This window comes from Eschscholzia californica, unplaced genomic scaffold (genome assembly GCF_041429995.1).
Source record: "Eschscholzia californica isolate CP2 unplaced genomic scaffold, dmEscCali1.0.p SCAF_3, whole genome shotgun sequence".
Taxonomy (NCBI): Eukaryota; Viridiplantae; Streptophyta; class Magnoliopsida; order Ranunculales; family Papaveraceae; genus Eschscholzia; species Eschscholzia californica.
The window spans coordinates 29,379,319-29,402,801 of NW_028238420.1; the positions used below are offsets into that span (position 1 = coordinate 29,379,319).

Below are 23,483 nucleotides of genomic sequence, written 5' to 3' on the forward strand. Positions count from 1 at the left end.
CAGCTTTCAAAACAAATCTAAGTTTGAAAATAATATTTGTTTTACAGTCTGAATTGATTAAAGAAGTAAACACATACAAGTACTCAAACTATATAAGTAAATTACACATTAAGAATTTAGATCTGCCCAGAAAACAAACAATACTTAAATGTAGAAAGTAGACGAAATACTAAAAGTTGTATAATGCAACACATCAACAATTTTTTACTGTATTATTAACCAAAAATGGACTTGTATCCTTCCCTCTAATATCTTGGATTTCTAACTGTATAGCAACCTCAATAGCAAAGTCTCGAGTCTCGACGATCCATTGGCAGTCAGAGAAACACCTGGAAGCGATAAGGAATATCAAAAGTGAGTTCGACAATATTTTATTCATTCACAATTCGAGAAGCAACAACAAAGAAGCTGATATGTTAGCGAAATGGGGTAGGAGAAATCAGAAACGACAGGCCTGGGACTCGCTACAAGCTCTGACTTCGGATCTTGGTTCTTAGTTGGTTTCTTTTCATTTCCTTTCAACAAAAAAAAAAAAAACTGTATAGCCTACCTTTTCAACAAAAAGAAAAAAATGTATAGCCTACTTTGTCATTACATAGCCTGTATTCTTTTTTTTTTTTTTGTTAAGAGATACAACTTTATTAAGCTAATAAAGTGTCATTACAATACAAGGAAAACATAAAGTAAGGAATTCTGCTCCAAGTCTTTGATTTTTTCTTCTTTCTGGCCCATTTAGCAAGTTTATCCGCTGGGGAGTTGAATCTACGACAAGTGTAACTGAATTTCACCTTATGGATATGACGTTTAATCTCTTTAATTTTCCTCAAATGAATTCTGGACTGCCATTGAACTTCATGCTTCGGGTTCTGAATATTCTGAATGATATTGATATTATCACTTTCAATAATAATGTAATTATAATCATGTTCTACCGCCCATTCCAGGCCGGTTAGGATAGCCAAAGCCTCTCCTTCTTCACTATTTCTACTTCTCGTAACGTTCGTATGAGCTTCTAAAAATTTAGAATCAGAGTCATGGATAATAAGACTAATACCTGTAATTTCATTCACATTGGTAAATGAAGCATCAACATTAATTTTCAGCCAATTTGGTTCAGGCGGGTTCCATTTTCCTTGCACTTGGTTTTTGATGCTAGGAGTGGTATAAGTATTTTTTGGAAAAGCTAGAATCATATTGATAATAATAGGAAGAGAATTAATTTCATATTGAAAACAGTGATCACATCTAATTTTCCAGATTATCCACAGAATAGTGGCAAGCAGATTTTGATACGACGGTTCTTTGAAAGGGGGGGTGTTCTCCCATGAGAAAATCCATTCTGCAACATTCATAATATTCTCAGATATAATATTGAAGTAGAACCAGATATTCCTAACAAGAGTACAGTGGAGAAGGGCATGCTCGATAGTTTCAATTTCAATGCAGTTTGGACAGATCAAAATATTATTAATATATTTACCGATTCTATCCCTCACTGGCAGAGATTTCGTACAGATTTTCCAAATGAAGTTTTTGATTCTGGGAATAGTTGGGAGAGACCAGATAAATTTCCAATTAGGGTTTAGTGGATGGGGGGAATTCATACTAGTGCAAAGGTATTTATACATGGATTTAACTGTAAATTTTCCTGATTTTGTAAGCGTCCAAATTCTTTGGTCTATCCCCGACACATCAATGGGGATGGATTTAATAAGGTTTTTAGTGTTAGTATCAAAGTAGTTGTTTAGAGCTTCTTCATTCCACTCATTATTATTAATCAATTGGGCGACCTTAGACACTGAAGGGTCAAAACTCTGATTAGGAGGAGTATGGATGTCTGGAATCCATCTATCAGTCCAAATATTGATTTTCTCTCCATTGTGAACCTCCCAAGCAATATAATCTTCAATCTGAAGTAATTGCTTCCTGATATTCTTCCACATCCAAGAGTGATGTGGCTTAACTGGACCTGGGTTCTCATTATTAGGGAAATATTTGGCTTTAAGGAATCTTACCCAAAAAGCATCGGGCTCCGCTTTCATCCTCCAAGCGAGCTTGCTAAGCATAGCTTTATTGTCGAGTTCCGGAATATGTATACCCAAACCTCCCAGAGCTTTTGGCTTACAAATGGAGGACCATGATTTCGTACAAATTCCTTTGGACTTACCCCACCAGAACGACTTCTGCAAAGTCGAAATGCTTTTGCATATGCCTTTAGGAATGGCAAAGCATTGCATTTGGTATCGGGGTACGGCCGCCACGATTGTTGAGATAACAATCGTGCGTCCAGCTTGAGAAAGGAATGAGTGATTCCACTTCTCTAATTTGGTTTTGATCTGAATAAGAATGTCATTGAACGCTTTAGTCTTATTTGCGCCAATGAACAACTGCGCCCCTAAGTATTTATCCGACGCAGAAGCATTTTTAACTTTCAGCGAGCGCAAGAAATAGTTGGTTAGAAACATCAAACCCTAATAATGTGGGTTCAAGATAGAACCAGAACCAATCTTACCCAGCTCCAATACTAGAAAGAGTAGACCCAAAAAAGAAAACGAAATGATTTGAGTCCGGTTCTTTTGTAGTTTCAGCTGAAAACCTAAATTGAAGTCTGTAACTTCTGAAGGGGCAAATAACCATGAGAATCGAGGTTCTTTCTCTTACCAAATAGTAAAATACCACAAAGGAATTGAGTCTCTTTCTGCTATTGTTCCTCTTCTTCTCCATTTCTGTTGCCTCAAATCACCAAAATCAAATTTAACCACCTCCATAGTTTTCAAACTTCAGTTGTTTTTAGTGGCTTTTGACCATTTCTTCATAGTTGATAGATGCCCACTTGGGTTTTCTCCAATTTAAGGAGAGAATACAAAAGACTTTGTTTTATATTGGGTTGCCATTTTTTTAGGGTTTCCTCAGTTTGGGTAGTCTCTCTTCTCTTTCATTAGTTATTTTTTCTGGGTTAATTCTCCACAACCCTTTCTGTGTGTTCTTCTATAGATATCTCTAGTTTCAAATTAGGCATCTAATTTCTTTTATCAGAATTTGACTCTTTTCACCTCCAAGTTTCAGCTAGAGTAATTAGGGTTCTCTGAGTTGAAGATGGGTGATAATTTTCATGGATTCTTGGAATGGCAAGAGCAATTTGTTTCCCAGGAGAAGGGTAATAGGGTTGTTCATTATTATTTGAAAGATACTTCTGGAGATTCTATTCTTGCTGTTGTAGGTACTGAGAGAAGTGTTAGACACATGATTTATGTTGTATCAGATGAGTTCTTACAAGCTTATGGATCTGAGAATTCCATTTCTGCTAACTTCAAATGGAGATCAAAAAGAGAAGTTGTGGATTGGCTCACTTCTTTGCTTTCAAAGCAGTATCTTCCACAAAGTTATTCTAGTATGTAGTAACTACTATTCCTTTTCTGTTTGATTTTTTTTTCCTTTTTCATGTGGTTATCTATTTATTGTGCTTCATTTAGGTATATTGGGGTTCCAAGATGGTCTAGGAATAACTTTAATGATCAGCTTTCGTGTACTAGTAATATAGCTAAGTAGTTGATAACTTGATATCACTGTACTAGCGTTATCTATGTAACTAATAGTCTGATCCAATAGCGTATTGGGCCGGATAGGCAATAATAATATATTGATATACTCGATAACTGTTTATATCGGCGAGGGCGTGAATCGTGATACACTATATATTATGATATATGGGTGATGTGTTAGATATTTTTACTATTGGTCTGGGGACCATACACGTTAACACGTATATGAGGGATGAATAGGCAATATATAGTGATATCAACTAGTTAGAGCAATATAGGTGGGTTCCATCTTTTGCCCATTGAACCTGATATGATTTATGAACTCCTGAAATATTGACCTTGCAGATGATATCAATTATATATAGATCAATATTGACTAGAGTAGAAAAGGTACTACGCTGGATTTTCTTCTATCTCGCCAATACTTTTGAAATTATCTTGATGTGTATTAATCATGTCGCTTAAATGTGGTTTGATGACTTCGATAACCGATATCAACTACTTCGTTGTAGGGTATAATAGTTGAACTTGGGGAGCCTTCACGCAAGTAGTTATTCATGACATGTTTATTCGATCTCTAAAGTTATCACCAAGGTTTAAATAAATGTAGAGGCTGACACCTTGAGACACCCACCCAAGGAAAAGTTAGACTTTTTCTATTGAGGCATAATTATCTATGTTTGCTCAATTAAAACTTACATGGTGCCTCTTTCAATACATATAAGAACTGGATACTTCTTTTTTTATTAACTTTTAAAATTATAGCGAAATCACAGTGTATGTCATTGATTTTATTTAACTTTTTGTGTACTTCTCTATCTATTATTGTAAGTATTTCAACTTTGTTCGAAATTAGTCTTGAGCACAAATACTCCTGCCTTAAGGCTTAAAATTCGTGTTATTAGACATTGTCTATCACTATGATATTGTATCCACCTACAATATCCCTCTACTTGTCTGAAACTCCTAGCCAGGGTAGAATTCACAGGAGATTAAGAATATAATAGAAGATTAAGGTGTTACTTATTTATCTTATCATTTTAACAAAGTTTGGTTTAAGATAATATTAGAAGATTAATATCTTAGCATGTAATTTTGTTCAAGGAGATGGATATATATGTCGTATGCTTTTATCAGTTGGAGTCGACTACATTTATGATGTATCCAATTTTTTTTTTGAAAGGATGATTTATCCAATTTCACCCGTAGTTCTTCAGTCTTACATATGATCTTTAAATGGTGATTGTCATACAAACCCAGTCTAGTATAAACTTACATATATGGTCACTTAGCAATCTTTACTATTCATTTACAGAATCACTCAAAGCTGATTCTATACAAGCATCAAGATCTCCAGAATTCTCAATTCATGGACTCATTTCTCCTGGGACCCATCAAAGATATCCCATGGTATCTCTTTCTAATAAGTTGTTCCTTTTATTCCAAATATCTTTTTATTCTTCTTCAGAATTCTCAAGCATCAACTATTAATATGTTATTTGACATCTTCCCATTTCAGAGCCGTTTTGCAAGAAGGCTTAAAGGTCATAATTCAGATATTGTTTGGTCAGGTGATGCCTGGGTCTGTGGTAAGCAGCTCAGGCATTTCCCAGCATTTTGCAGGAACAAAGTCACCATAGCTGTAAGTATCAGTACTTTGTTATATCTTCTACCATTTCTGATTCCAATAGAAGTTTAAATATCTAATACCTATATTTTTATTCTCGAAATTCAGATTCATTCTTTTGTTTTCGTCATGGCTAAAGAAGAAAAGCAGCATTTGGCCTACTTGGAAGACCTATATGAAGATAGGAAGGGACACAAGAAAGTTAAAGTGCGGTGGTTTCATGATAACCGAGAAGTTGAGGGTTTAATCCCCCTGCCAAATCAACACCAGAGAGAAGTTTTCATAACGCCTTATGTTCAGGTCATTAGTGCAGAATCTGTTGATAGTCCTGCCACAGTTTTAACTCCTGATCACCACGAGAGATGTTTGGCCCTTCTTCCTGATATGTATTCTGATAGAGTCCATATATGCTTTAGGCAGTTCAGAAACAACATGATTAAACCCTTTGATCTTACGAAGCTTCAGGGCTATTTTAAACAGACAATACTCTCCCGTTTAGCAGAACAAGAAGAAGTTAGCCAAGGAGGCATCATAAAACAGGGAGTTAAGAGATCTAGAAGTTGCAGAGGACGTCAGAGATTTGTGACTAGTCATTCAGATGTTAAGCTTTCGGGTCAAGGGCCTGCTTATCAGAACATGAGTTTTGGGTCATTGGATAGGAGGCCCATGACCCTGAAGTATGTAGGTCCTATGACCTGGCTTCCGCAGACTCATAAGGTTGGTGAAAAGATTGAACTGTTATGTCAAGATAGTGGCATCCGAGGTTGTTGGTTCAGGTGTACGATCTTGCAGGTTTCACAAAAACGATTAAAGGTCCAGTATGATGACTTGCAAAATGAAGATGGGTGTGGCAATCTCGAGGTATGTAATTTAATCCAGTGGCCTAATATATTTCTATTTGGGTAACAAGGTGTAAAACGCTAAAAGTACATAAGTATAGAACTGAGCAGAAGACGTTGGTCATGATTGTACAGATGATAGGATAAATATTTCTGCGAAATATAGCCTAAAGAGGTCTATATTTGGTCTTAAGCTAGTAAACATGGTGCAGGTCTCGGCATCCAATATTCGTATGAAGTTTTTGTTCCTTTGAACTAGTAAGCAAATAGGACAGGGTTCCTCACATGGATACTTTCGGCTCTTACAGCTTTTCTATTCTTACTTGCAATTTTTTATTAACTTTTGGATTCACCATTTATACATCCTACAAGAAAGACTTCGATCTAGAGATATTGTACTGTCCTAACGCCTAACACGACTTGAAACAAGTACACATAAATGTACGTGCAAAAACTCACACTATACCCAATCAAGTGACTTCAGACAAGAGTATACCTGAGTGTTTGAGTATTTCAAACAGCACTAACAATTGGTATCCTTGTTCCATCTTTCATGGGTATCAAATAAAAAGATGCAATCAGGAGCTAAGTAAAAAACATGGAAGTCAGAAGTAAGATGGACTGCTAATATATAGTATAGATATTCTTCAAATGTACTACAGTATGACTAGATAAGGAGGTGTCGCAGTTTTGAACCGTGTGGATTAATATAAACTTGGGCAAATATCTGGGTCCTCCTATGGAAGATTAACATTTCTGGGAGAAGAAAAGGGTTGAGTAACATTTTTTTTGTGTGGTGTGTAGGAATGTGTCCCTGCCTTGAGAGTAGCAACTCCAGATAAATTGGGTATGAGAAGCTCAAGCCGCCTCACAGTTCGTCCATGCCGTTCCACTGAGGATCAAACTGATTGTGTTCTTGAGATTGGACTTCCAGTCGACGCATGGTGGAACGATGGCTGGTGGGAAGGGGTAGTGACTGAAATCGATTCCTGGAAAGACCATGGTGTGCAAGTTTACTTCCCTGGTATGCTCTTCTAGTTCTACGTTATCATTCAATACAATTCGGCCATCATCTAATTAGTCTATTGGTTGACTCTCGATAACTACTCAACTGTATAACTTGATTCTCTACTACCTAAGCTTCCTTGGATATTGACTAAAACATGAACATTACATTTTCCTATATTTTCAGGTGAAAATCGGTTTTCAACATTTCAAAGAAGTGAACTTAGGAAGTCCAGGGATTGGGTAGGAAATCAGTGGGTTGATATTGAGCCGAACCCAGATATAGTTTCTGTCATATCTAGAGCTGTCAGCCCTGGTCCAAAGCCTTCCAACACCATTGGAGCTCATTCTGATGGCTCTGCATTATTAAGGCGCGAAGATCCTCCTACATACAAACTCGATACGGTTGTAGAGGATATGCAAGAATCTGAAGATGGGGTTGAACCTGGTAACCTTACTGAAAGCTTTAGATGGTTGACTTCCGACAGGAGGCCATTGATTGAAGATGGTGAGGAAGATGATCATCCTGATCATGACATGGTTCACGAGGAAGACAAAGCTTCAGATTCCTCTGACAATGATGATGAAGAAGATGAAGATGGAACAGACATGATAGAGAATATCGACACTCTTGGCCAAGAAACCGAAGCAGTTGAGCTCGTGGAGGTGACTGTGTTGTAAACTAAATGAAGATCAGATAGTTGGTGTACCATCTTTGATTGTGGCAGAGGGTTATTCATCTTAGGATATTGTGAATAAGGTTGAGAAATAGATCTGACTTGATAATGTTATCCATACTTTATTCTGTATTTTTGGAAGATCAGGGTATGAAGGCAAATCTAGAAAAACTCTTTACTTGAGTAATGAATATAGTAGATGAAGTTCCACATGTCCTATTCATATGCTTGATTTGCATGTTTCTTGCTTTCTCTTTCTCTTCTTCAATTTGGTAGATAATCTTCTTTTCTTTTCTCTTTGAACGTCAGATGTCAAATCTGATTCAGCTTGGTGATGGGTTACCGTCATCGTTATCCTGGAAAATATCTTTCATGATCTATCTCTCCTTTCACTTCTCTTCCACTACTTTCCCATGTATACAAAGACATTATGCATCCAACTTCGTTAGGGTGGAATCGGGAGGCTTGACAAAATTAGTAGCCAAGCAAAAAGTTCCCATATAATTGGGGGCCAACAGGAAGTTCAAACACAATTGGGATTTAGTGCACTGGTGGATCTACAATTCTACCTTTGGACTAGATGTGGGTTTAAACTTATTGAGTTATTTTCTTTTTGACCCCCTACTTTGTGACCAACTTCCTTTATGGCCTCCCTATTTTTCGTAAATTCAAATTTGGTCCCCTTTTGTTAACACCGCCAATTAACTTTAATGATTAACTTTTTTGTTTCCATAATTACCCTTGTTATAAAAATGATTTTGTAAATTCAAAATTGACCCCCTTTTAAATATAGGTTGATTGCCAAAAAATTTCAATTTATTTAGAACAAACCAGGGGGGCCAAAATGAAATTTGTTTTAAAAGGATGAAAGACACCTCGTCACTCCTCCATTGCATCACCTCTCTCCTCCACGTTATGTATCTCGCCACCTCATCCAAGGGCGGACCTACATGGAGACTAACCCTGGCTGCAGCCATGGTTAGTTTTCGAATATCTATATTAGAAAGTAGTGTTGTGTATGAAACAACCAGGGTTAGTTCTCGATTAATAACTATATTAGAAGGCAATCTTTGACAAAGAAAGTAGTGCGTCTCAGTTGGTATTGGCCTTGGATGCGTGCGTGTAAGGTCACAAGTTCGAATCCCTCCACCCCATCATTTTGTTCCCTATTTTTATTTTCTTTTACCTTTTTCATTTCTTTTCCAGAATTTTCATTTACAGGCTAGTCAGGACTAGGTGTGGATCCTGGCTCCGCCTTTGACCTTATCATCTTTCCCAATGAATGTCGTAGGCTGGCCAAAATTTTCGGCGATCTCCAATTTTTTTTATATTTCTCTCTAATCTCTCTCTTTAATCTCCCTCTCTATTCTCTCTCTCTTTCTCTAACTCCCCTCTATAATTCCGGCGAAGGGGAGGAGCCCCTTCGTCGAAGAAACCAAACCTTCAAGGTTTGGTTTGAAACCAGATCGAGATCTGGCTTCAATAACCAGATTTCGATCTGGTTTCTCCGGCGAAGGGGCTCCTACCCTTCGTAGGAGCTATAAAGAGACATGAGAAAGAAAGAAACTAGAGAGAGAGAGATTGGAGAGAGAGAAAGATTAGTTAGAGAGAGAGATTAAAGAGAGGGAGATTAGAGAGGAAGAAATGAAGAAAAAAGAAGAGAGATAAAAAAAATATTAAGTTTGAAGGTCGTCGAAAAATTTGATCGGTCGGCGACCTTCGCCGGAGAAGATGATGAGGTGTCGAGAGATGATGTGGAGGAGAGAGGTAATGAAATGGAGGAGAGATGAGGTGTTTTACTTTTTTTAAATGAATTATATTTTGCCCCCTAGTTTGTTCAAAAATAATAGAATTTTTTTCGGGGAATTAACCCAAATTTAAAAAGGGGTCAATTTTGAATCGAAAAAAAAATCATATTTATAAGAAGGACAATTATGGAACAAAAAAATTTATCATGAAAATTAACTAACGGTATTAACAAAAGGAGGCCAAATTTGAATTTACGAAAAATAGAGGACCATAAAAGAAGCTGGACACAAAGTAAGGGGCCAAATTTGAATTTACGAACAGATCTATGTTCGTGATGAATCCTCTCTCTAGATCTGTTCTAGAGAGAGAGGAAAGAAAAAAAGAAATTTTATTTTAGAGAGAGAGAAGAATTTTTTTATTTTTTTTAATGTTTGAAGGTCGTCGGCCGCCGACCCTTGCGGGGGAAGATGATGATGTGGCAGAGAGAGGTGGTGAGATGGAAGAGAGAAAGATCAGTAACGGAAAGTTAACGGTAACTGAAAAGGGGGCCATACATTAATTATTGATAAAATAGGAGGATAGGCAGGAAGCTGGTCACAAAGTTGGGGGCCATTTGAGAAATAACCCAAAAGATTACAATAGAGTTTAAGAAAAAACAAAAACAAAATAAAATGGAGTGAGTCCCCAGAGGAGACCCATCTCAAATTACGGGGAGTTCCCAACTGCTAGTTGGGAACTCCCAACGGTAATATTGGGGGCTGGGGGGGCTCCCAGACCCATAGGGAGCCCAGGCCCAAGGCTCCCTGGTTGGAGTCCCTTGGCTGGGGCAAATTTGGGAGCCCCAACCCCAATACATTGGAAATGCTCTTAGTAAGCATAATCACAACGGGTTCAGAGACTCATGACAATAAAAGCTTGCACTTGGTAAACATTTTCCCAAAGGATTCAGAGGTTCGTTGCAATAAAAAAAACATAACCGTGGGTTTCAAATGCTCTGCAACAACTACCCGTAATTAAATTGTCACTTTTTGGATTTTTTTTTGTAATTGATCTTGTCCTTAACTTGAACTTATACAAACAATTTGTTAGGAAAAATGGGCGCGTTGGCGAAGCGGAATATAAGTTTTCCCCCTTTGTGTTAGTTACGAGAAAAATATGTAGAATAGTGGTAGCAATAAATGAATAATTGAAAGTAAACAAGACAACGATTTTTAACATGGAAAATCTTCTCAATATGAGAAGTAAAAACCATGGGATAACTAGTCCACTCCATATCCACTATAATAAGCAATTGAGTTACAATTACATCCTCCTTGCTCAATAAAACAAAAGCCGAGACTCAGACTCCAAAAGAATCAATCTCAAACACGAAAAAAACCACACAAGAAAGAATAAAACAACCAGAAACATGCAATCTAAAACGACCCTAAATTCACTAAAATTCCAGCCACTAATTACCAATCCAGCCGTCCAAATACTAGACAAACAAGTCACGAATACCTCTGCAAAATTTCAGCTCTATCAAAGAAGGTCTCACCGTCGAATTTCTCGAGCACCGAAGACTGTACGTGCTGAAAATACTCAGCCCCGCTGACAACTTCCTCTCGACAAACCTCTTTCTCTATCTTCTATTTTATTTTGTGTTTCTAATTGTGTTTGGTGCTTCTCACACACTTCTAAATTAGATTAAGGTAGTATTTATAGATTCCCCATTAACCCTAATTCCACCGACCCATAAAAACTCGACTTGGGCCCGGATTTGATTTACTAGACCAAACCCAACTAGGTTTCCCCACTAGGAGGAAAACCCAACACAATTATAAAACGTTTTATCTTATTCTCTTGTATGCTAAAGAGGATTAAAGAAAGTTTTAGATTATGCGTTTCCTTTGAGAGTGGTACTTGTTTCAAGCACGGTTAGGACTTCAATGTTTATGCACTTGTTTTTTTTTTGGTTGAAATATAACTTATATAATTATAAAGTAAGAGTGCAATTATTGTACATATTAAAAATAAGTTTTAGAATGTATTTTCAGAATCTATGGTGTTGAGTTTTCCTAGCCCATTTGACTAACTTATCAGCAGGGATATTGTGATATCTGGCGATGTAGGAGATTTAAAACTTGTTATGGGATGCGAGCTTTGACTTGCTGAATGTGAGATGTTGAATGCTAATGGATCAATTTCTTTAATCGTGCATATGCTGGATCAGACACTTGTTGTCGTTTTCAATAATAATGTGCTTGTAGTTACGAGTAATCGCCCATCGGACTACAGAGAAAATGGCTTTGGCTTCACTTTCCTCGCTTGAACGAGCTCGAAGAGTTTCTACTTTTGCTTCAATGAATTTGGCCTATGAATCATGTACAATAAATCTAATTCCAATACAATTTTTAATGACAGTAAACGAGGCATCAATGTTAATTTTATATTATGGGTAAACCGGCGGAGTCCAACTGTGAGAACATAATCGCTTAGTGGTTTCAACTATATTAGGAGTGCTAGGGAACGATAATACCTGATTAATAACTTCTGAAGGTTTACTAATGATATTCTCAAGAAATTAATCACATCGTGCTTTCCAAATGTACCATAAGATAGTAGAAAATGAATGTCATTCGAAGTACATGAGATATTGTCCAAATCCTGCCAAGATGAAATACAATCTGAAACTGACGTAATGTTAATCGATATAATATTGAAATAGAACTAAATGTTTTTAGCAAATTGACAGTGAAGAACATGTTCAGAGAATTTAATAAGGGTACAATTTGGGCATTCGAAACGATTGCCTATATATTTTCCAACGTTTTGACGAACTGGGAATGCTCCGGAGCAACATTTCAAAAGAAAGGTAGAAATACGCGGGATAGTTTTAATAGTCCATATGAAAAACCAATTAATATCAGTTTAATGTTGAGCTGGGGTTAATGATACATGGATCCTACAGTAATTTTCCGGATCGAGTGAGGTTCCACCAAAATTCGTCTTGCCTATCTTCTTTGATATCCATGGATTTGATGAGGTTACATGTGTCTGTCAAAAGTATTTTTGAGGATCTGATCAGTCCACCGATTGTTATGAATAAGCTGGGAAACTTTGGTGAGGGTAGAATTATTAGGATTTGATGGGGGGGGGGGGACCATTTTGCCCTTCTCAAATACCAAGAGTGTCTACTTCATGATGGAAACCAAAGTTGCCCGGTACCGTGTTGGTTTATAAACTAATTTTAGGACTAGAGATTGATGGAGATGATGATCGATGATGTTCATGAACCAGATATGATGAAGATGTTTTATAGAATACTAAAATTTTATTGAAACCAGAAAATAAAGGAAAGCAAATTGAAAGAAAAAAATCTCACTACGATTCCGCTGGACGGTAGTCAGAAAAGCGGCTACTATAGTCAGTAAAGTGAAAGCAATATAAGATCGAGTTACACTCGTTAGAGTTTTTAAGCTCTGAAGCAATGTTAAGTTTGTTGTCATCCAACTCAAAACAAATTGTCAATGAGTGGAGAAGACCTACACATTATATTATTGTTAAGAGACCGCCATTCTTCCATGTGGAACTATTCTCACACGCCCCCTCACGTGCTGACCAGAGCACATGTGGCTTCTTAATTTATTGATCATGTGTGGATGGGCCTAGTTCTAATACCATGAAAGAATTTGATTATCAGTAGTTCTAGGCCGACGGTTTAGTAAACAAAGAAAAAAAATTTAGGTACCAAATTTTAGAATAAAATTTTCGGCCAATCTTTTCTGTTTCCCCCAAACCCCCAGCCGGTTGACCAAAATGAGGATCCAAAATTGCATGAGCAATAGGTCTTACATGTAAAGGGTCTTATACGGATGACTCATAGTCAGGGGCGTGGGTAAAGGGGTGCATCTGGTGCGGTGGCACCAGACCCCCACTTTACCAAGGCCCCCAAATATTATATGTTGATCAATAGTTATAACTAAAAAGGTTTTACTGAGTAACAAGAAAGGAATATAAAGTACATCAGTGAAGGAAGATCGTATGGCTTTCCTTCTCCGTCGTACACTTGAAAATAAGGAATTTCATATCCACGTGGATATGAATAAGAGATGTTGTTAACAGAATCAAGATGTGAAAATGGGTAACCGTACTTAAAGAGAAGAAAATCAGGCCTTTTGTAGTGGATAAAGAAACCTCTCCCTTCTTGCTCCGTAATAAGAAAAGAAATGGACTAATTAGAGTCACGTTAGGAAAACACCCGTGCTAACTTTGTTATAAGGATGACTTTGTGCGCCTTTAATCCGACTTAGGCTTTGGCTTAGTTCTGTCTAAGGGCTTAGGCTTAGTTCTGTTTAAGGGCTAAGGGGAGTGGAACGATGGGATTCTCCTTTATAGATGAGGAGGAAGCCCTTGATTGAAATTCATGGGGAGTTATACATTTGTGTATTGATAGGACCATTCACTATTTCTTGAAGCTCGATCTCTCCCCCGGATGAACCATATAGCCAAGAGAAACCATGAACCAGAATAAAAGAGTTTCCCCACCTGCTTTTACTCTCTAATTTTTGTTCTCTCTCTACTTTTCTTCTCTTTCTCTCTCTCTCTCTTTAATGCAATAGGTATTGTTGTACTTCCTCTGTCTTATTTTCTCCAAGACTTTTACACTCCAACATTCTTTAACATGGGTCAATCCTAAAAGCATTTTTAATATTTGACATTGATTGACCTAATTGTAATGTGCTATATGTCATGTGTGTAGTTTGTTTCTTTCTCTAACTCACCTATATAATTCTACCAATGACTACCTATAATATTATATATATATATATATATATATATATATATGTTTTGTTGTCTTATTAGACAGTTAAAATTACTTTTTTCATATGGTAATTTTGTGTTCTTTTTAGGGTTATTTTCCAAATAGCCCCCAACTTTAGGACCAGCAGCTTCCTGCCTAGCTCCTTACTTTATCAAAAATACTCATTTGACCCCCTTTTTCAGTTATCTTTATAAATTCGTTAACTAGTCATCACCTCTCTCTCCTCCATCTCATCATCTCTCTCTGCCACCTCATCTTCTCACCACCTCATCGTCTTCACTGGCGAAGGTCGTCGGGCAGCCAATTTTTCGACCGACAATCTTGAAACATTAAAAAAAATAAAATTTCGTCCTTCTCTCTAAAGACTCAGACGAAAGGGTTTCCATTCGTCAGAGGTCTGGTTTACCAGATCTGGCCGCAGACCTTCAAAGGTCTGCGACAGACCATTAAAGGTCTGGTTTGAACAGACATTCGAAGGTTGCCGGCCGGAAAATTGGCCGGCAGACGAACCTTCGTCGGTGAAGACGATAAGGTGGTGAGAAGATGAGGTGGCAGAGAGAGGTGATGAAATGGAGGAGAGAGAGAGGTGATGACTAGTTAACGGAGTTATAACGGTAACTGAAAAAGGGGTTATCAGGGTATTTTTGATAAAGTAGGAGGCTAGGAAGGAAGCTGGTCATAAAGTCGGGGGCTATTTGGAAATAACCCTTTTTTTAAAGTAATTTAAATTCTTTATTAATCTAATGCTTTCAGTACAGAAATTAATAAATTGTTACTAAGACTTTAACAAAGCTATAGTGTCAAGAGTTTCACGAATGAACACTTACATGATGCCTGCAAATGGACCACGAAAAATCTTATTTAATCAAATTACTATCTCATTGGCTAAAACCATAAATAAGTGAAACATAGTACATGAGAAGATCTGGGATGGTTAACATCATAAGCGTAAAAAATGCTTTATTAGGTAAAGTGGTCTTCTCACACCCTAAGGTGCTTAGCTTAAGCTCTATGAGATAAACTAATGATAGAATTACAAAGAGGCATCTTATCGCCGATACCGCAACCGATAAATACATCAGGTATCTAACATGTTGGTCTTTGATGCGAGTTCCCACTCCTTCCTTCACTTTTTTGTCGTTTTGAAGTTCAACAATGTATATTATACTTTTCACTAGCAGAATAGAAAATAAAAACAGAGTGAAGGAAACGACTTCATAAAAGAACAAAGTACTGACAGTCTCTATCCCGATATCCATTTAGCGTCGTTGGCTAGGTTGTGTTGACCTAGTATGGTATAAGCTAGGTCAATAGAGATAAAGTTGTTGTATACTGAGTTTGTGACAATAATTGATTCGAGAGCTTTCAAATGGGCTTAGTGACTATTGTTGTTCAAATTTGAGAAAGTGGAGACTGGTGGTTACAAATAAGCGGAGACTGGTGGTTTGGAAGAAGTGGAAACTGGTGGTTTCGAAGAAGTGGAGACTGGTGGTTCCAAAAAGAATGATGCCCTTTCTTTCCTCAACAATGGGTAATTTTGTGTTAAAATACTTATTTTATATGAGTTTAATCTCATTAGATTTAATATTTCTTGTTGTTTTGTTGATATTGTTTTAATTTCTCAATTATAGTATAGAAGACCTATGATTAAAATTTCGCACCAGACCCCCAAATTTTCGGCCACGCCACTGCTTAGACTTGACGGGATTGAACCATTTAATGAGTTGAATCCTAGATCGAATCTAATTTGTTACAGTTTGACATTTCATGAGGCAAGGGACCTTGCAAATGGTTATTGAATAGGTTTAAAGTTTTCAACTGAATAAGGTTTTCTGTCTCTTTGGGTATAGACCTTAAAAGTTTTTTTTGAAACAAGAGAAGTGCAGAAATATTTAGATAGTTCCCCAAGCTTGAATGAATCTTTCCACTCAAATTTATTCCACTGAAATCCATGAACGAAAAGTTCGGGTTTTCTAGGAAATCAGGAAGGGAACCAATGAGTTTGTTCTGTTTAAGAATCAATCTTTTCAATGTCATGCATTCACCAATATCGGAAGGAATGGTACCACTAAATTGATTCAGACCCAAAGTTAGAACACTTAATTGCTTTCTAAATTAAGCAAAGATTTGGTGGGATTTCACTAGAGAAACTATTGTTTGTGAAGTCTACACGCAGTAAAGGACTTTTTATCCCCAAATTTTGTGGTATAACATCAGAAAACTGGTTATCGAAAAGAGAAATATTTTTCAAATGAAGAAGCTCAGTCATCTCTAGTGGCAATTCACCGGACACGCTATCATTATAAAAAGGAGAACCTCAAGTGTTTGTATTTTCCAAATACTTAATGGGATCTCCCCGGATAAGCGAATCGTGAAAAGTTGAAGTGTCTGCAAATTGCTCAAAAGGCCTTATTCGTTCGGAATTTCCCCTTCAAGCTGGTTAAAATTTAGTCGTAAATCTGTCAAGGATCTACAATTACTAATCTCGGGCGAAATTTTCCCGTGTAAGGGGTTAAAAGGTAAAGAGTTGAAAGGTTAGTGAGTTGAAAGGTTATTAGAAAGGTAAAGAGTTGAAAGATTTGACTGAGTAACAAGAAGGGAATATATAGTACCTTTGTAGTATTGCTTTATCTCTTTAACTTTTGTTCTCTCTCTACTTTTGTTCTCTCTTTAATGCAATAGGTATTGTTGTACCTCTTCTCTCTTAGTCTCCCAAGACACTTACGCTCCAACGTTCTTTAACCTGGGTCAATCCTATTTGCATTTTTAATATTTGACATTAATTGGCCCAATTGTAATGTGTTATGTGTAGACTGTAGTGTGTTATGTGTCATGTGTTAATGTGCTATGTGTCGTGGGTGTAGTTTGTTTCTCTCTCTAATTCACCTATATAATTTTGTGAATAACTATAATATTATATATATATATATATATATATTTATATATATGTATGTGTGTGTTTTCTTATCTTATTAGTAGTTAAAATTACTTTTTGCATATAGTATTTTTGTCTTAAAATGGTTATTTTATATGATTTTAATCTCATTAGATGTAATATCTCTTGGGGTCTGTTTGATACGTTAGAATGTCTGAGTAAGAAAATCGATTTTTTTCTAATGGGAAAGAAAATGACTTTCTTTCTTACATAAAAGTCAAATTTTAGTGTTTGATTGGCTATGAGAAAATTTGGAGGTGCCTTTAAAACTCAAACCTATTCAACCCAATTTGGGTTTCCTGAGAACTCAAAACCAATTTAATTCTCTCTCATTTCTTCTCTCTTCCGTTTCCATCTCTCTCCATTTCTGTCACTCTCATCCATTTTATCTCCATTTCTTGGGCCGACCCTGCCAAAATCCTCCATTGCTGTAAAATCAAAATACCCCAATTTCTTCAAACCACCATAAATACTTGAGTTGAAGTTAGGATTTACAGAGTTGTAGAGATGAAATTAGGTATTTGTAGATGAAGTCAGGTTTTACAGAGTTGTAGAGATGAAGTTAGAGATGAAGTTAGGGATTTATAGCGATGAAGTTAGGGTTTACAACAATGGAGGATGTGTCATTAATAATGGAAATGAAGTTAGGGGTTTACAGACTCTGGACCATATCACACTCTCTTACTGCAAAATTGTTGAAGAAGGAGAAGAAAACAAAAACGAGATACGGTTAGAAGAAGATCGATGGATTTCTCAGAATCTTTCATCATCAAGTTAGGGGTTTACAGACTTCTTATCAAGACGATGGAGAGAGAAAGACGAGAAGAGAGATAATATTATCTGAAAAGAGATATGAGAATTTCGAACTCAGTTGAGAGAGAAACACGAGAAGAGAGAAACACGGGAAGAGAGAGCGCGTACATAGGCGTGTGAAAACCGTTTTCACATGTATTTCGTGGGGAAAAAAATCTGACCTTTTCACACTTTCTTTTACTATGAGAAAGTTGTTTTCTTATTCAGGAAGACCAACCAAACGGCAGAAATTCGATTTTCATAAGAAAATCGATTTTCTCAGCCTATTTTCAGACGTATCAAACAGACCCTTGTTGTTTTGTTCAAATTTTTTCATTACTCAATTATAGTATGAAGGGCTCACGATTAAGTTTTAGTACCGAGCCCCAAATTTTCGGCCACGCCACTGATCATAATTTCCTTGCCAAGCTACATGAAATATTGAAATAGATTTCTAGAATTCCACAATATAATTATTGCTAACCACCATATCTTCTCTACTCTGAAAAGGGTCGCCAACAAACTTTCATTTTGCGACCTTTAATATTTTTGTTTTTGAATCATTTTCTCTCTTGTCCTCCTACTCCGGCCACCACCAGTCACCACCACCACCTCTCGCTTTCGGACTGAAAACGTGGAGTTTCGGTGATGATTTCCAACTGAAACCACATAACTACAGAAAGAAAGAGGGGGGAAATGGTGGTAGTGGTCGAAGGTTATCAAAGGTGGTTGTCCGAGATGGGAGGAGATGAGGAAAAAAAATGTTTTGTCGCGGTCCTATTAAAATTTTGTACTGTTATATTATTAGTGGCTGACCATATATGGGCGTGTCCACATGGGGGCGCCTAGCGAACTATTGTGATGTTAATTAAGTCCCAAGCTTCGATCCAATGATGTGGCTACATCAAAACCAACCAGATTATTTGCTTAATGTGGTAGTCTTGAAGACATTCACCAGCTCTGCATGGAGTGGTGGATTACTTCGGAGGCACCTCCTATTCAACGTGTTAATTCGTACATGCATTTGGACTATTTATAAGATTATAACCAAGGAATAAAACATCGAAATATTTCGGCTGACATGGCCGAAATATTTCGGTTTTTGACCTAACCGAAGTAAAAATACGCTTGCATATTTTTCGTGTCAGATCTCGAAATCAATGGAAATTGATGGAAATCTCAGAAACCCTAGTGGGTTCTGACTGTTCTCTTTAAAAAAAGTAGAAATTGATGGGATTGGGAACAGCAAATAGATAAGATTTCGAAATTATTGTCTGGATTTTGTAATTCAGATCTTATTATAAAACCCTAACATATTAGAATCTAAAATCAACTCATACATTGCTATTGAACAGAAATACTTCATCAAATCCTCAACAAATCTTCTCTGTTGTTTATTTGTTCTTCATCAAATCTTCAACAAAATACTTCATCTTTATGTGATATTAACTAAAATCTAGAGAGAGAGAGAGAGGTAGGTGGTTTTGGATTGAAGAAAATCTAGAGAGAGAGAGAGGAAGATTCGGCTGTTTGAGAAGAAATAGGGAAGAAGAAGATCGATTTGGATATTAACTATTAAGGGGTCTGATTTTTTGTTGTTGAACAGGTACATCAAAATTTGATGATTGGTTTACTATTTGACCTCCTGATTTTACTTTTGTTTGGTTTTAATCTCCGAAAAAACTGACATTAGCCCTCTAACTAACCGAATGCATTACAGATTAGCCCTCTAACTAACAGGTATATCAAAATTTGATATTTTTTTTACGTTTTGACCCCCTGAATTTTTACTTTTGTTTGGTTTTAATCCCTGAAATAACTGAAATTATTGCAGATTAACCCTACCATTGCAAATTACCCCTCTAAATAACCAAATATATTACAGATTAGCCCTCTAACTAACAGGTATATCAAAAGTTGATGTTTGGTTTACTTTTTGACCCCTGAATTTTACTTTTGTTGGGTTTTAATCCCTGAAATAACTGACATTATTGCAGATTAACCCTATCATTGCAAATTAGCCCTCTAACTAACCGATTATATTACAGATTAGCCATCTAACTAACATAATCTATTGCCAATTAGCCCTATTATTGACATGTTTTTGTTATTTCTTTCTTAAGAATGTCACGTAAAGGGAGATCGGACGACATAGGCTGGCAGCATGGGTCGTAAGTAGAAAACGACCGACAAAAGTCTCAGTGCAATTATTGCGGTAAAATAATAAGATCTGGAGGGGTCACTCGTTTGAAACAACATCTAGCTGGCGGTTTCGGTAATGTCGCTCAATGTCCGATGTGTCCAAAAGAAGTTAGACTGCAAATGAACAGGATTCTAAAACACGGTGTTCAAGAGAAAAATAAGAGGGACAGAATAAATTTGGAGTCTCGAGAGTCTGTTATGGACCTTCCAGAAAGACAAAATGAAACCGTTGATCTTGATAGCGACGATGACGATATGGAGAATCAACAGTACAGGGAAGCAGTTAAAAGGTCATTGTACGATAGTCGTAGCGGTGACCAAAGACGTTCTTTCGTTAGTCAATCCACTTACGATGTAGGAGGCGGCTCTAATGCCAACACAGGTTCAGCGTCACGACAACGGGTTTTCGCAAGAACACAGAGTGTGAGACAACCATCTACTTACAATCCAAGAGATGAGTTACCAATTGATCCACATTCAGTGAAACCTCAAGGTGGAAGACAAAAGAGGATAAAAGAGGCATTTGGATTCGGGAATATTAGAAAGAAGATGGGAAAAGCAATCTCGAAGTTCATACATTTTAACGGAATTCCACCACATGTTGCTAATAATGTTTATTACGATAATATGGTTGATGCGATTGCTAGAGTTGGACCTGGTGTAAAGCCTCCTACTGCATATGAGTTGAGGGGACCCTTTCTCGATGATGAGGTTGAAGAATTAAATGAGTATATGGATGGTCTAAAGAAGAATTAGAAGACGTACGGTGTTACCATCATGTGTGATGGGTGGACAGGAACAACTCGATTGTCTATCATTAATTTTATGGTTTATTGTGAGGGAAAATCGATGTTCCACAAATCCATCGATACATCAAAAGACAAAAAAGATTGGAAATACATCTTAAAACTTATGGAAGAAGTTGTAAAGTCCGTAGGAGAACAGAATGTCGTGCAAATTGTGACTGATAACGGAAGCAACTACGTTAAGGCCGACAAAAGGTTAATGCAGCATTACAACCTTTTTTGGACACCATGTGCAGCTCATTCCATCGATCTAATTCTAAAGGATATCGGAGAGACGAAGACGGTACAAAAAGTTGTGCAACGTGCAAGGCAAATAACAAAATTTATATATAATCATTCGATAATCCTTGCATTGATGAGAGAAAAGTGTGGAGGCGATATAATTCGTCCAGGGCTAACACGATTTGCCACGAATTATATTGCTTTGGAGTCTCTCCAACAAAAAAAACATTCTTTGAAAGAAATGGTTGCTTCTCCACAGTGGCGTGCTTTTGAGGGTGTTAATAGTTCAGAAGCAAGAGTAGTAGAAGGACTAATAAACAAACACACATTTTGGGATTCGGTGCATAGTGTTGTCAATATACTCGAGCCAATCACAAAGGTCCTTCGAATGGTAGATGGCGACAAAAAGCCTACAATGGGATACATCTACTATGCTATGGAACTAATGAAAACTCAAGTTGAAAAAGCTGCTCGCTCTCCTAGGGTGTACCTGAAGATCATTGAGGAGCGATGGACAAAGCATCTCACACACTCTCTCCACCTAGCTGGTAATTATGCATTCTTCTGATTTTTTAATTCCTTTAATTACTTCACTTAATGTTTAATGATCTTCCTTTAACTGAAATGTAGCCTATTACCTTAACCCAAGCTACCAATACGAACATGGTCTTTCGATTCGAGGGGATTTGTTAACCGCCGTTGAGGAAGTGGTAGAAAAACTGGTAGTACCAGAAGAACAGGCAACTTGTCTACTAGAAGTTAGTTTCTATACATTTTGAAATGTTTTTAACATGGGGGAAAGAAGAATTCATTTTGTTTGAGTCATTAAATTACAGCTAAAGACTTTTAGAGAAGCATCGGGTTCCTTCGGTAAAACAACTGCAATAAATGGAAGGAAAATAACTCAACCAGGTAAAATATTTGTAGTGAATGGAACAAACATTTACAATTCATTATAATTCAATTAATCAAACCTAAATGAGTACGTGTGTTTGCAGCTGAGTGGTGGCTCTTGTATGGAAATGATGCTCCAAACTTAAGATCAGTTGCTATAAAGGTTTTAGCTCAGACGGCATCTTCATCCGGATGCGAAAGAAATTGGAGCACGTTTGGGCTTATACATAGTCAAAGAAGAAATCGTCTTGGCCATGAACGACTTCACAAACATGTGTTTGTGCATTACAACATGCGACTACGACTTAAGCACCAAAAAGAAGACTATCAAGATTCAGGTCCTATAGACTTAGCAGATATATTCTGCGAAGAAGGTGAAGAAGACCCATTATATGAATGGGTTAGAGAAGTGGGAGAACCTGAAATGGATGAGCCAAACAATAGGCCAAGCTCTCATGTTGCTTCCACACTAGGGTTAAATACTGATTCCTACATGAGCACCTCACATGCTGAAGATGTTAATCGTTTGATGGACACGCCATCGTCAAGTACTAATTCACCTGCTAGCTCGTCAGGAGATAGTGGCAACGGAGATGGCAGACAGAATAATGAGAGCAACGATGTTGAGGAAGATAATAACGAGAGAAATGAAGGATATGTCCCTTACACAGAGGAACACAACTTTGATAATGCAACGCAGGATCATGATCACGGAGTCCCGACGAGACCAACTGAACCTGTATCATATTCTCGTAGAAGGAAAAACCAGTTGACTGAAATGAATGACATAGATACTTCTTCTTGGGCCAATAGTGTTGACGATGTAACAGACACTTTCAGTAGTATGGGTATCGACAATAGCTCATATGGTTATGATAGTTCATCTACATCACTTGGATATAACTACCCAAGTCATATTTCTTGGAACACTAGTGAAGATGAACGACCATCAATATTTATACCTCAACAACCAAGTTTTGCTGTATACCATCAATATCCCTTAATTGGACCACTACGCGGTATTCGTCAAGAGCAATACATGACATACATTGAACAATATCGAAATTGGTTCCGCAGCCGAATGTCATGGGAAGAATATTGCAACGCCATTGGAAATGAATCTCATGTGCGTCCAAACAATGACGGTGATGAAGGGGGTAGGAGATCATTTTGGTTTTAATGTCTTATGTAACAAAATATAAGTAATCTACAATTCCATCTTACTAAACTATTGTTCAAATGAAGATTAAACCTTTTTATGCTTAATTATGGTTAAATAGACTTGTTATCCACAATTTCATCATATTTCTAACATTTCGACAAAATTGTAAAACTTCCACACAGACCGAAACGTTTCCACTTTTGGACCCACCGAAACCGAAGTTTCAT

General features: G+C 37.0%; 2 protein-coding genes across 2 annotated transcripts in view; both read left to right on the plus strand.

The window, feature by feature from the left end:
- LOC147549401 (uncharacterized) overlaps window positions 1–23,483 on the plus strand; it is a 53,276-nt gene extending 29,793 nt beyond the window's left edge. Inside the window, exons 2-5 of the mRNA XM_086672177.1 lie at window positions 21,549–21,748; window positions 21,831–21,958; window positions 22,037–22,112; window positions 22,199–23,483. Of these exons, the coding sequence (XP_086528303.1) occupies window positions 21,589–21,748; window positions 21,831–21,958; window positions 22,037–22,112; window positions 22,199–23,274 (1,440 nt within the window). The 5' untranslated portion in view covers window positions 21,549–21,588 and the 3' untranslated portion in view covers window positions 23,275–23,483. The remainder of the gene's footprint in view (window positions 1–21,548; window positions 21,749–21,830; window positions 21,959–22,036; window positions 22,113–22,198) is intronic.
- LOC147549404 (uncharacterized) lies at window positions 2,443–7,902 on the plus strand. The gene is made up of 6 exons (XM_086666195.1): window positions 2,443–3,391; window positions 4,858–4,952; window positions 5,062–5,184; window positions 5,278–6,030; window positions 6,813–7,032; window positions 7,201–7,902. The coding sequence occupies exons 1-6, from the start codon at window positions 3,097–3,099 to the stop codon at window positions 7,692–7,694; spliced, it is 1,980 nt and encodes a 659-aa protein (XP_086522321.1). The 5' UTR covers window positions 2,443–3,096; the 3' UTR covers window positions 7,695–7,902.

Coding starts and splice junctions, on each gene's coding strand:
- LOC147549404 (XM_086666195.1), top strand. CDS start 3,097: ATGGGTGATAATTTTCATGGATTCTTGGAATGGCAAGAGCAATTTGTT. Junction 5,185..5,277: donor GGAACAAAGTCACCATAGCT/GTAAGTATCAGT, acceptor CTCGAAATTCAG/ATTCATTCTTTTGTTTTCGT. Junction 6,031..6,812: donor ATGGGTGTGGCAATCTCGAG/GTATGTAATTTA, acceptor TGTGGTGTGTAG/GAATGTGTCCCTGCCTTGAG.